Source organism: Ptiloglossa arizonensis, chromosome 9, assembly GCF_051014685.1.
Source record: "Ptiloglossa arizonensis isolate GNS036 chromosome 9, iyPtiAriz1_principal, whole genome shotgun sequence".
NCBI classification, from domain to species: domain Eukaryota; kingdom Metazoa; phylum Arthropoda; class Insecta; order Hymenoptera; family Colletidae; genus Ptiloglossa; species Ptiloglossa arizonensis.
In genome coordinates, this window is record NC_135056.1 from 9,746,661 (window position 1) to 9,758,728 (window position 12,068).

The window sequence follows — 12,068 nt, forward strand, 5'->3', positions numbered from 1 at the left end:
CGTTACTAAACGCCTACCGTCTCACAGTTCTCTCTTTTTTTTTTGTACAAAGAATTACGTCAGATTTTAAAACAGAAACTGTAGAAACGTGTTAACAATTTCAACGTCGATACAAGCAAAAATTCCAATTTCTATACACGATTCTTTCGATCTCAGAAACAGAATAACCCAATGACGTAAGTCTACTCGTGGAATTTCTTTCGTCCGCATTGTTATCGTACAATTCTAAGATCGAGTCGGCGATCCAAAGGATCTCAGATTATTCTCACGATATTTCTCGATATTTCGCACGATTCACGGAATCGAGTCATTGAATTTAATTATTCTCATCCTCTGGTTTATTCTCGTTGTAATCCTTATCCGTTACCAATGTCATTATAAGGTCTTGGAGTAGCGTTTGGTTTCTTTCGCAGATCCTCTTGAGCTCCGTCAATTCTCCTTTAATCGTGCAATCCTCGACGAACGCGTCCTCCTCGGGGGAAGGTCGACGTATCGTCGAATAAGGTTCGCTCTTGAGATACGTGTAGGTCGTGCTGTTGCTCTTTCTACCGCACAATGTCTCCAACGCGTTTTTGCGTTCTTTGGCGACCTTGTGAGCAGCGGCCAATAAATCGCGAGGCAATCTGGTCTCTCTCGGATTTAGAGGTCGTACGGTTAAAACGGCTCTCAGCGGTGAGGGTAACAGCAGCGCCGTCCATCTCAGAAACTTCGTCAACCGTTTCGGCATCAGGCCCAAAAAGAGGGCCGTCTCGACGTCGCAGATGAGTTTCGTTTGACGAACGAGTTTGGCCAGACCTGCTGTTTTCTGCAGCCCCTTTATATCGTGAACGGCTATTCCGACCAATAGATTCATCAAAACGATGGTGACGAACAGGAGGAATAGCACGAACGACAACTGAGCGGACACTTGTAGCAGAATCCAAGATGTCCCGCCAGAGTCCGTCGGCTTACCGACCTCCTCTATAGGGAAGAAGAGGTCCTCGAAGTTCAGTTCTCCGGTCATCATTACGAGAACCTTGATCAGACCGATGTGGGGGCTGCTGAACGACTTCGAGCGCGGGAATATTACGCAGAAGCTCGCCGTGAATCCAACCAAAAGGCACGCGTACGCTAGAAGAAGCTTGAACACCTGAGCTTGAACGCTCGTGAACATCGCCACGTACGCCCCAAATATAGGCAGTTGGCCAATCATCAGCATCAGGTTGCTCCATCCGCATAGTACCGCGAACGCGCCCACGTGGCTCTGCCACGTGTACGTTCTACCTGTGTAAATGAACGACGTGGTGAACACGCTCAATATCACACACCACTCCACCATGTTTTCAGCCTGGGAGAAGAATTGGCGGACCGACAGGTAAGTAGGTATGCTGGTCAGCTTGCGGATTGCTTCGAGAATAGTCAATACCATTAGCGCGTACCATTCCATCTCGAGGAGAGCGGGATGTCTGTAAAGGAAACCGTTTATACCGGTGGTGTTTGCACACAATGGCGGCTGATTACTGTCTAATTGACCGTGCGACTCGTTGTAACAGTTATGCGCTAAGGCAGTCATTACCCAACCGGTGAGTATCAGAACGTAAAATAAATAAAAGACCAGCCTGCCCACGTAGTACTTCCGTATCTTCTGCCATTTCAAATGGAGAAACGCCTGACAGAGCGGATGCTCCAAAATCTCCTTGTACCCTTCCTTCACGAATGTACCGAGGTACCGGATCTCCCCTTGTTGCTGGTGGGTCAACAGAGCGTGGAAGTCCAAACGGAGCTCCACTTCGCCAGTGGCGGATCCGTGTTGATGGAGCGTTATCGAGGCGTCCAATCTCTGCTTGAAGACGTTCAAGGACGTCGGCGTTTTGCGCAAAATGATGGACAACGCGCTGGTCCCGCCTTTCGTTCTCGCGCTCAGATCCGCCCCGTGCTGGATCAGTATGTCCACGCATTGGGACAGTTCGTTCAAAGCGGCGATGTGAAGCGGCGTGTAACCGTATTTGTCGGTTTTGTTCACGTTCGCGTTCCAAGTGACGAGGAACTCGGTAACGTCGTACGCCAGCAGGGATCTACCTAACGCGAGGTGCAAGGACGTTCGTCCGTCGTTGTCCTCGATGTTGGAGTCGCAGCCACCTTTCTTCAGCAGTATCTCCACGCATTCCAAGCAATGCGAACGCGATGCTATGTGCAAGGCGGTCTGACCCCTGTGATTCCTCAAATGAACGTTCGCGCCACGTTCGACCAACAGATCCACGTTCTCCGCGCAGCTGGCCTCCGCCGCGAAATGTAGGGCAGTGTCGCCCTTTTTGGTCGTAATGTCTAGCTGACAACCGGCGTCTAGAAGCACCATTAAGCACGCCGGGTCCCCTCTGTCCGCCACGTGGTGTATTGCAGCGTATCCGTTGCAGTCCAGGTCGTTTATAGTAGGATTCTTCGGCGCTAACAATTTCAATACGCTCAAAGCGTTCGATCTAGCCGCGGCGTGCAGAACCGTCTCCTCCCTCAACGGGGATACCTGACTGATACCCAGATAAAGAAAATACTGCGCCACTTTGCAAGCGTTCCCGAAAGCGGCGTAATGAAACGGCGTGTGGGTTTGCTCCGCGTGTACGGTGGCCCCATTGGTCAACAGGTATTGGACGCCTTCCAGGGAATTGCTGAACGCGCACAGGTGCAGCGGCGTGAGACCTTGGCCCTGCTCCGAATAATTTAAATCCGCTCCGCAGTTGTGCAGAGCAACGATAAGGTCCAACCGAGCGATAAAGCTGGCGTAAAGTAAAAGAGTGTTTATTTCCTGTCGTTTGTAGACGTTCGCGACCCGCTCCGGATTTTCTAAGTCCAGTTTATCCAACTGTAGGTCGTCCAACAGTTGCAATCTACCGCCCACGTATCTCATGTGTTCTATCAGAAGATTTCTGATTATATCTTTGTTGACCTGCAACGTGCAATTAAACTCTTCGGTGGAGGAGCTCTCGCTGGCGCACATCGAATAACAATGAGGTTCTTCTATCGGGGGCGGTGTGCCGCACTCCAGACTCCGCTCCTCTGTCGGCCAACTCGTTTCCGCTTCCGCGCGCGGCCTGCTTCTCGATGTCAGCCATCGCGTCAGAAGCAGAGATGTCATGGTCGTGCGCTTTGGACTACGCGAAGTGGCCACCGTTATTTCCTCCATGTCGATGATCCGTTCCATTTGTACTTTCTTTCTCGGTGGTGACGCTACGAATCGTTCGCCATCCTCCTTTCCTAGTACTTTACGCAATTACACCATTCGTATCTACAAAAACATTGCCATGATTACCGATTGTGCGAAAGATTTGGTTCGCGAGGTAATCGTTTACGTATGAACTCAATGCAGAATCGCGAACGTACGTAAAAAAGGAAATCGACCGACATCGTTTTGTATTTAGAGCGTTAATCCGCCGAGGTTTATTCGTCGATTTCATGTTTCACGTATTCTCGAACGGATATTCTTGGATTAGATTGTACGTTTATAAAAATTTGTTTCCTTTCAACGGAATCCGTTAAAATTTTCACTGAAATTTACATTTTGCGATTTTAACACGAGCCAAAAGTCATTCCATGGTATGATCCGTAATTAACAGCTTCGTAACGAATTCGTAACAAAAGTAGCGTGTAACAAATTTCTTCGAACGCGATTTCAAGTTTCCATTTAAAATTTTACCTCGTTTCAGGAATCTCACACTGGCGAGATAATTACGTGCTGCATTCAATAACTACAGCATTGTCACGTAAATAACAACATAGTGGAATCTCAAGTGTTTTGTATCACAAAATTCCGTATGCAATCCAACGATAATGATTTCAACGATAACAAATTTTAATCATATTTGTAAAACAAAAAAGAACCGGTTTCAAAGATTTTAAAAATTTAAACTTCTATTAAATTGTAAATTGGATTGAGAGGTATTAGAAAGCTTGCGTACCAACATTTACATTTGATGTAAAGCTTCCAAGTCAACAATAACGTGATTTTGGAAAATTAGTAATTAAAGAAAAAATGTTCAGACAGAAAATGATTACTTTTATAATGGTATTTTAGTGTGCATTAAAATACGTATAATAATATATAGTGCACCGATAATAGTTGACTACATCATTGTCCGATATCTTTTGATCGTAAATAATTTTCGATCGATTCGAGTATTGACAAATTTCATTATAATAATTGTAACTAAGCGTAAAAAAATATAGACGAAGATCTTTGATAACGTATGAATCTGGTCTGAGACGCATTGCCCGAGGCGGGAATGTTAATTGGAAAATCGGACACATACAGTCGGGGACAAAAGTAAGTGGACAGGTAGTGGAAATGGTTGTCAATGAAATTTAATCAAAACAATACTATTTTTATATAAGTTAATTTTATTTGTTATACACCTGTACGGTTCAGAGGTTATTCGGTAAAAAATTAATAAATAAATTGCGTTTAGTGGATAACACAACCAATTGTATAGGGACAAAAGTAAATGGATAGTTAATTAATGTGTTATTCTGAATCGAAGAATGTAAACAAATTCCAATTGTAGATCACTCTGCGCGTATTACCTTGTTTGTAAAATAATATTAAAATGTTAAAACCGAGAGAAATTTCATAAATTGTTGAACAAATTTTTTATTATACAGGATTATTAAAATTTTGAGCCATTGTGGACAAAAATAATGTACCACGGCACATGGTACATTATGATAGTTTAGAATTGATAAATTTAAATCGAGCGGGCAATTAGGCGAGGACTACATGAAATCGGGTTGAAAAGCTGTAAGGTCAGATGTAAACCTCACATTAGTAATAAAAATATGAAATAACGTTTAGTTTTTGCTAAAAAAAAAACATGTAATACGCCATAATCGTTTTGGAGAAAAATAATATGAACGGACAAAAGTAAATTTGAATTTTGTCAACGAAAAAGTGGCATCATGTTTGGAGAACATCGAACGAGGCGTTCAAGAAATCATTTACTGCGCCGATGAACAAATTTGATGATGGATCGTTAATGATGTGGAAATGTTTTTTGTCAAACGGTAGTAAAATTTTATTATCTATAGACGAGATTATGAATGCGAAATAATATACCGATATTATAAAGAAAAATTTAAAGGAGGCAGTAATCAAACGAGTCTCACGAGACAATGACCCAAAGCACGCGGCCGAGGAAACTAAACAAGTTTTTGAAAAATCGAATATAAAATTACATTAGTATCATTGATAAAGCGACAAACGACAATAGATTGTTTTAATATTTTATAATCGACATTTGAAATTATAAGTAAAAATTACGTTGTAAACTTAATAAATAGTACACCACGACATTTAAAGGTTTAGATTAGAGCAAAGAGTGGTAATATTGAATATAAATTTGTTTATATTACGTTTTCTGTAGAAAATCCACTTACTTATTTCCCTTTATAATTAATTGTGTTATTCATCAAACGCAATTTATTTTTACAAAAATTTAAATATCTTCCTCAATTATATACCAAATAATCTACGTACCAGATAGATGTGTTATAAATAAAATGTACTTATATGACAATAATACTACTTTGATTAAACTTCATCGATAATTATTTCCACTACCCGTCTATTTACTTTCAACTGCCACACCGTTACCTTTAACCTGACATTATTTGTATACAATTTCGAATGCTTCGAGTGTCGAAGACTGGAACATTCTCGACAATCTACATATTTCAACTTTGAGCACACAACGTAAGATGATATCAAAGGATTTGAATCGACGATGTAATTCTTATAATGAGAAAAATACTTTTGAATCTTGTTACTTGTAAAAAAATAATATACCAATATAGAAACTCGTTAAAATCGAAATGGAAAATTTCTTTTAATTTTAAATGGAAATTTAAAATCACATTCATAGAAGTTTGTTACTTATACATCGATAGTGCACAATAAAAATATTCCACAGCAAGCAAATACTTCGAACAATTAAAATTAATTAAGCTTATCTTTGTTTCTTTGAAACGTCGCTCATCCTTCAAAAAAAAGTGTGCGATTCGAAACAATATAAAAAAAATGATATTTGAAATGTTAATTTCAGCGTTTAGATTTCTTATTCGACGTAATATTCCATTTTAATGTAGTACAAACTTTTTACACTGTTTTCGAATGACTAATCACTATTACAAAGTGCCTTTATGACTGTTATAAAAACTTAATCGCAAGAAAACTGCAACAACCAAATGTAATCTTGATGCCATTTATGATTTCATTATTTTACATTATAAAAACCATCAAACTACCGACATCCTCAAACACCAGTTCAACTTACGTATTCACGTTTAAAATTTTCATTGCGACGACGATCAGTTTAAATCTGCTAAGTATCAATGTTCTTTTTCATGATATCACAGGCATAATTGGTTCACTGTAAGATATACGAATTGACTAACGACGTTAACGTTCCGTTACAAAACTACGTAGTTCGCTAGAAAATTCATGGGACGACTTTTCGGCTCTTCCTGAAACCAAGAGACGCGCGAAAGAAAAGCGAACTCTTCGATTCTCTATAGATACCGCGTTTTAATGTGTGATGCAGCGTGCAAATTTTTGTTATAGCTCGTTACCGAATGACTTGAAAACGTCAGGGTAAGAATCAATCGCGGTGCTTTTCACGTACGAATTTGATCGGTTTCTTCGAATGAACTACGCGAAGTGTTCAAAGTGGCTAGTATCATTACAACACCGTGAGCCTGTCGTACCATCGGACGGCTCGATTAACACTGAGCTCGAGATCGAGCTTCTTACACGCACCGTCTGTTCTGAGATTACGAATACCAAAATAAATTGCATACACCAGAAATGGCAATAATTCGCATCATCTCGTCTCCTTTATGATCGTGCAAACTTTTTTTTTTAGTCCTATCACATTCGAAATGTATCGATTTCGTTGATGATTTCTACATTCGGGCATTGTACGAGATCGTGGAGGCCACAAAAAACAATTCAGCAATTCCCACGGTCTCGTTTCCTTTCTGCTACATAAACCGAATTTCGCATCTGAATCACTCTTCTTAAATTAAATATAAAATAATATTTTAATGACAATTACAACTGTCATTCTTTACAACATCAAAATATAATATACTTCATTTATTGAAATAACAAATCATCCATATTATGTATTATATAATACATAATTATTGTATTTAAATGTTATTACAATATATATAAAATGTAACACCAAATATTAATTTGATAAGAAAGATTTTCAACAAATTGTGTACAGTCACACTATACAGTAATAACAACTGAGTATTATCTCATAAATACACATAATTAAATAAATTTGTTTTCAAAATCTAAAATAATTAAACTAAATTTTACCATAAAATTGGTATTGATGTTAATATTATTTTGTACACATTGATTAGATTATTAGAATATCTTTGAATTAGCTAGAATTTTATGTTTAGTATTAATACTAATAATTTCTACAAGCTTTTATGAGATATATTCAACATATATGTAACTATAAACATTTAATAGAATTTTCTGTATTATGATTAATTTTTGGAAGATGATTTTTACATTGAGTCCATACATGTATTAATACAAATTTTACCAACTTCATACAATGTAATACTTACCTTAACTTGAATGAATACATCTTTTTACTTTAATATATATACTTACTGCATCTCAGTATAACAGTGAATTTCATACTTACCATACCTTTCTTCGATTATTTCACACATTACTCCATAATTTATATTAACTTGTACACTAGTATTTGTTAAAATGGAATCATAATGAACTTAAATTGTTTAAAGATCTCCAAAAATAATGGGATAAATCTGAACCTACAAATACCTTGTAACACTACAAATTAAAAAATTCTTTAACATTTTGCAATCTAACACTTTGTTTTCGAGACATAAATGGTTAAAATTTGAAAGTCTGACTTTTAGTTTGGATACAAAATCATTAATGCAATGAAATCTTACATTAAAAAACCCACATTTTAAATATAAAAATAGTAAAAGATTTTTCCGTTTTTATTAACACAAAGAATATGTATATTTTGATTTGTCAATAACAAAAATAAAATTTGAAAGTTAACATACGAAAAAAAAATAATGTGCAGATAACATTATAATAAGTTCAATTATTAATTCATGGACACCGATTATTTAAATTGTTTTTAAAAACTTACTTGTTCACGACATTGAATGTTGAAGCTTGTAATATCTTTTCCATTAATAATAATATTTCCAGATCCTTTACCTGTCACCTTAACCTCCCCTCTTGCTTCTTTTCTCACACAGGCTATAAAAAACCAACAGTTCATTAAAATATATTAGGTAACAAATGAAGAACAAAATTCAAGAATACATTACACACGCGTACGCGTGCGCGCGCTAGCACACATAAATTGCATGTACCAAAACAAGGTATTAAAAGATCTTTCAATTTATACACTAAGTAGTATGAATTACATTAAATACAATAAAATTATAGTATAGTAGTCGTACTAACATTAGTACCTTATGTTATATACTTACATTTAGTAATAATAAACGGCCTCTTATCAATATCATATTCGAACTAAAACGAAAAACAGATGTGTTACCTTTAATCTAAAGAATTTTCCTTAATCTAAAGAAAGTAAATAAAACGAGAAAAAACATTCAAAACATACTTACATCTGGCAGTTTTATAACGGTGATAACAGATTTCAATTGTTTTCTATATTCCATAATGAAATCAAATTTATGCTTTGACATGGGGTGCATAATTACTCTATTAAAAGATTTAATAAAGTATTCATACTAAAACAAATTAAAACATTCAATAAATTTCTAAAAAGTGTGTTATCACAAAATAATAAAAATACTAAAATTATATTGTACATACTTCTTCATTGGAAATTGTTTCCACTACCTTAGATTCTAATTCTATTTTTGAAAGCCATTCTGATCCTTCTGAGTTACTGAAATAATAAAAATCGTAACATAAGTAGAATAATAATATTACAAAGAAATAACCATTTATTAAATATTTTAATAGTACGATAAAATAAATACAATGTACTGTAAACATATTAATGATAACATTTACTTACAATTTATCTTCAATGGAGGGTAATTTATTCTGAGCAATTTTTGTGTCCTCTTGTTCATTTAAATATTTTATGGTACTTCCAATTTCCTGTACGTAAAAATATTCTTTGTGTATATAAAATATGGTACAGATACATCAAATATTTTAGAAAAACAACTGCATATCAGAAAATAACTTACGTGAAGAATTCCAAAATAATTAGGTTTAGTAGTATAAAATAAATACTTATGTGGTCTACCACTTTCATCAAATTCTGCTTCTTTCTTATGTCCAAATAATTTATTCGGATGGAGCATCATAGGATGTGCACGCCGATCATATAAACCAGAAGGTAACAGATATCTTATTGCTTTCTATAAACATTAATTATATTTATACAATTTGAAAAAACATATTGTACAAAAATGAAGTAGAATGTTTATAATAAAACATTACATAAAAGATAAATTTTATTACAGACTCATTATTTCTTGACTTATTTTTGTTTGTTTATAATAAAAATTTATATTATATCATAATATAAGATTATATTATATTAATCATCATAATTTTTTAAGTATGATTATCTAATTTAATTAGTATTGGAAATCAAAAGGCAAAGTATTATTTATATCAGTAGAAAATCATATTGTTTATAAAATAAATGATATTTACTTGAATGTCTTTTTCATTAAAATGATCAGGATCTTCACCCATGATATTGGCTAAATGTCGTATTCCTACATTGTATGCAACTGTTTCTTTTTCTAAGAAATTCACTAAAGAGAATAGTCAGTAATTAGTTGTTTATTCTTACATTTATCTTAATTATTACATTAAATCATATGTTTATATAATATTAATATGATCTATTTAAAACTTACTATATTCTTTGGATCGTTGTAAATATATTTTCATAGTTTTACTCAGTTTTTTCTCCGGTTTTTTCTCCAAATCATCAGAAAATATATTTTCAAAATTACTAATGGTAGTAGTGTAAAATTTAAGTGTTACATTCTAAAATAATGAATAGTATGTCATTATTGTATTATAATTAATTTTAAGGTTATACAAATGACTTGATTATTGACAAGCATTTATTAAAAGAAAAAATTAAACAGTATAAAAATTTTAATTTACCGAATGTCGCTTAACATTTAATGCACCTTCTACTGTACTGATATTATTAAAATTCATTATATTTCGCAAATTTATCAAACGTAAACCCACTATTAAAGCCATGTTTACTGATTAATATGCTTAGCAATTTGTTTCTAAATAAATAACAAATTTTTACAGATTGAATAACAAATTGGAGGATTTCATCCGTTCTTTTATAATTTATGATTCATCTATTATTTTTTATTTACATTTATCAAATCGACGAACTCTCACTATTTAGTATGTCAAACAAGTGCACACATACGTATGTATGCACATACTAAATGACATTCTTCATTGCAATAGTATATAAATGAAATTAGTAAATTACACATTTTACTTTCAAATCTGATTTATTATAATTCAAATCAAATGGTAATTTATTGGTAACAAATTTCTAAAATACTAGTATTCTTGAAAAAGGAGAAATACAGTTTTTTTTTATTTAATTTTTCCAAAACAAACTTTAGAGTTAAGTTTTATTTAAAATAGTATTTTAAATAATGGATGCCAATGTAAATACAAACATATTATTGAAACTTTAATATGAAAACTTTCATATTAAAAGGCCATTTTAAAGGGAAAAGGGAAAACAGGTACAAAATAAAAAGTAATTTCTTTGATATGAGTAAAAATATTTTAATTCAATGGGTTAAAATGTTACTTTTTGATACTTGTTACAATGTTAAACAAAAGTACAAGACACAATGTAAAATATTATATATATATATATATATATATATATATATAAGAATATTATGTGTATAATATAGATAGTAGGTGATTCACCTAACTTTAACACTTGGAATATTTTGTTTCGTTTTGATAATCTTAAAAAATATTTTAGATAAAAGTTAAATAGCTTAAAAAGAGACATAATTTGATTACTTCTATTTGGAAATCTCTCAAAATATAAACATTTAGCTTTTACTGCATTTTTAAGGCATTTAGCATAAATATAGACAATATCAAATTCTTTTGATTCAAATATAAATATGAATTTACTGACTAAAATATAAACTAATTAGCTTTATTAGTTATCTCTTACTTTGCTACAAGAAGCAGTGCAAATTAAAATGTACAAAATTTTGTTTATATCATCTTTGATGACCTAGAAAATCTGCATACTGCATTGTATTCGTTATTAAAGTGGCTATTGTTTACGGATAAGTAAAATATATAAATCCATTAGAAAAAAATAATTACATCAAAATACAGCTCCTTTCAAGTTATTTAACTTTTATCAAAAACATTTTTAATATTAACAAAAACAAGAAAATATAAAGGAATAAGTCAAATTTACCATGAATACTGATATAAGTACATAGTTTGAGATCATTTTTTTCTATTAAGAAACATCCTTACAAATATAAATTCAATTATTCTTACATAAATATTGTAATTATATAAAATTTATAAATCATAAAGTGTGTATATTATATGCAAAGTGTTAATGTGTGTGAAAAAGATGCAATTAAAAATACCTGAAACAATAATTTGGTATTACCTTATTTCTATGATCATATTTAAGAAGTTATAATCCCTTAAAATTCTTAGAAATAAAACTTTTTTATGAAATACAACATTAATAAGTACTGTTTTTTGTAATGCAATTATTTTCTAACAGTAACAAAATATGTTTGAAAGTTTTTACTCTGTTGTTGTAAATATAATTATTTAAAAATTTAAGTACAAGTTTCTGCTAGCACTTTACGATATTTATAACTTCTTTATCATTACATTACAATGTTGTTTTCTAAGTAAAAGTTATATTTCACAAAAATTGTATCTTTTTCCAACCTTATTCTAAACATTGTGGACGGAAAGTGTTATCAGTAAT

The 12,068-nt window shown here is 33.2% G+C and overlaps 2 protein-coding genes across 2 annotated transcripts in view; both read right to left on the bottom strand.

The window, feature by feature from the left end:
- Wtrw (ankyrin repeat domain 61 water witch) overlaps positions 1 to 6,965 on the bottom strand; it is a 22,091-nt gene extending 15,126 nt beyond the window's left edge. The window contains exons 1-2 of the mRNA XM_076320997.1: positions 6,297 to 6,965; positions 325 to 3,259 (exon numbers count right to left, since the gene is read on the bottom strand). Of these exons, the coding sequence (XP_076177112.1) occupies positions 325 to 3,175 (2,851 nt within the window). The 5' untranslated portion in view covers positions 3,176 to 3,259; positions 6,297 to 6,965. The remainder of the gene's footprint in view (positions 1 to 324; positions 3,260 to 6,296) is intronic.
- An 806-nt stretch (positions 6,966 to 7,771) lies between these two features.
- On the bottom strand, positions 7,772 to 10,309 carry Mrps9 (mitochondrial ribosomal protein S9). The gene is made up of 11 exons (XM_076320998.1): positions 10,208 to 10,309; positions 9,952 to 10,084; positions 9,743 to 9,846; positions 9,268 to 9,441; positions 9,090 to 9,175; positions 8,882 to 8,957; positions 8,671 to 8,796; positions 8,530 to 8,572; positions 8,410 to 8,445; positions 8,181 to 8,293; positions 7,772 to 7,846 (listed from the first exon to the last, which is right to left on the bottom strand). Exons 1-11 carry the CDS (start codon positions 10,307 to 10,309, stop codon positions 7,772 to 7,774), a joined length of 1,068 nt encoding a protein of 355 aa, XP_076177113.1.
- Between the last annotated feature and the right edge of the window lie 1,759 nt (positions 10,310 to 12,068).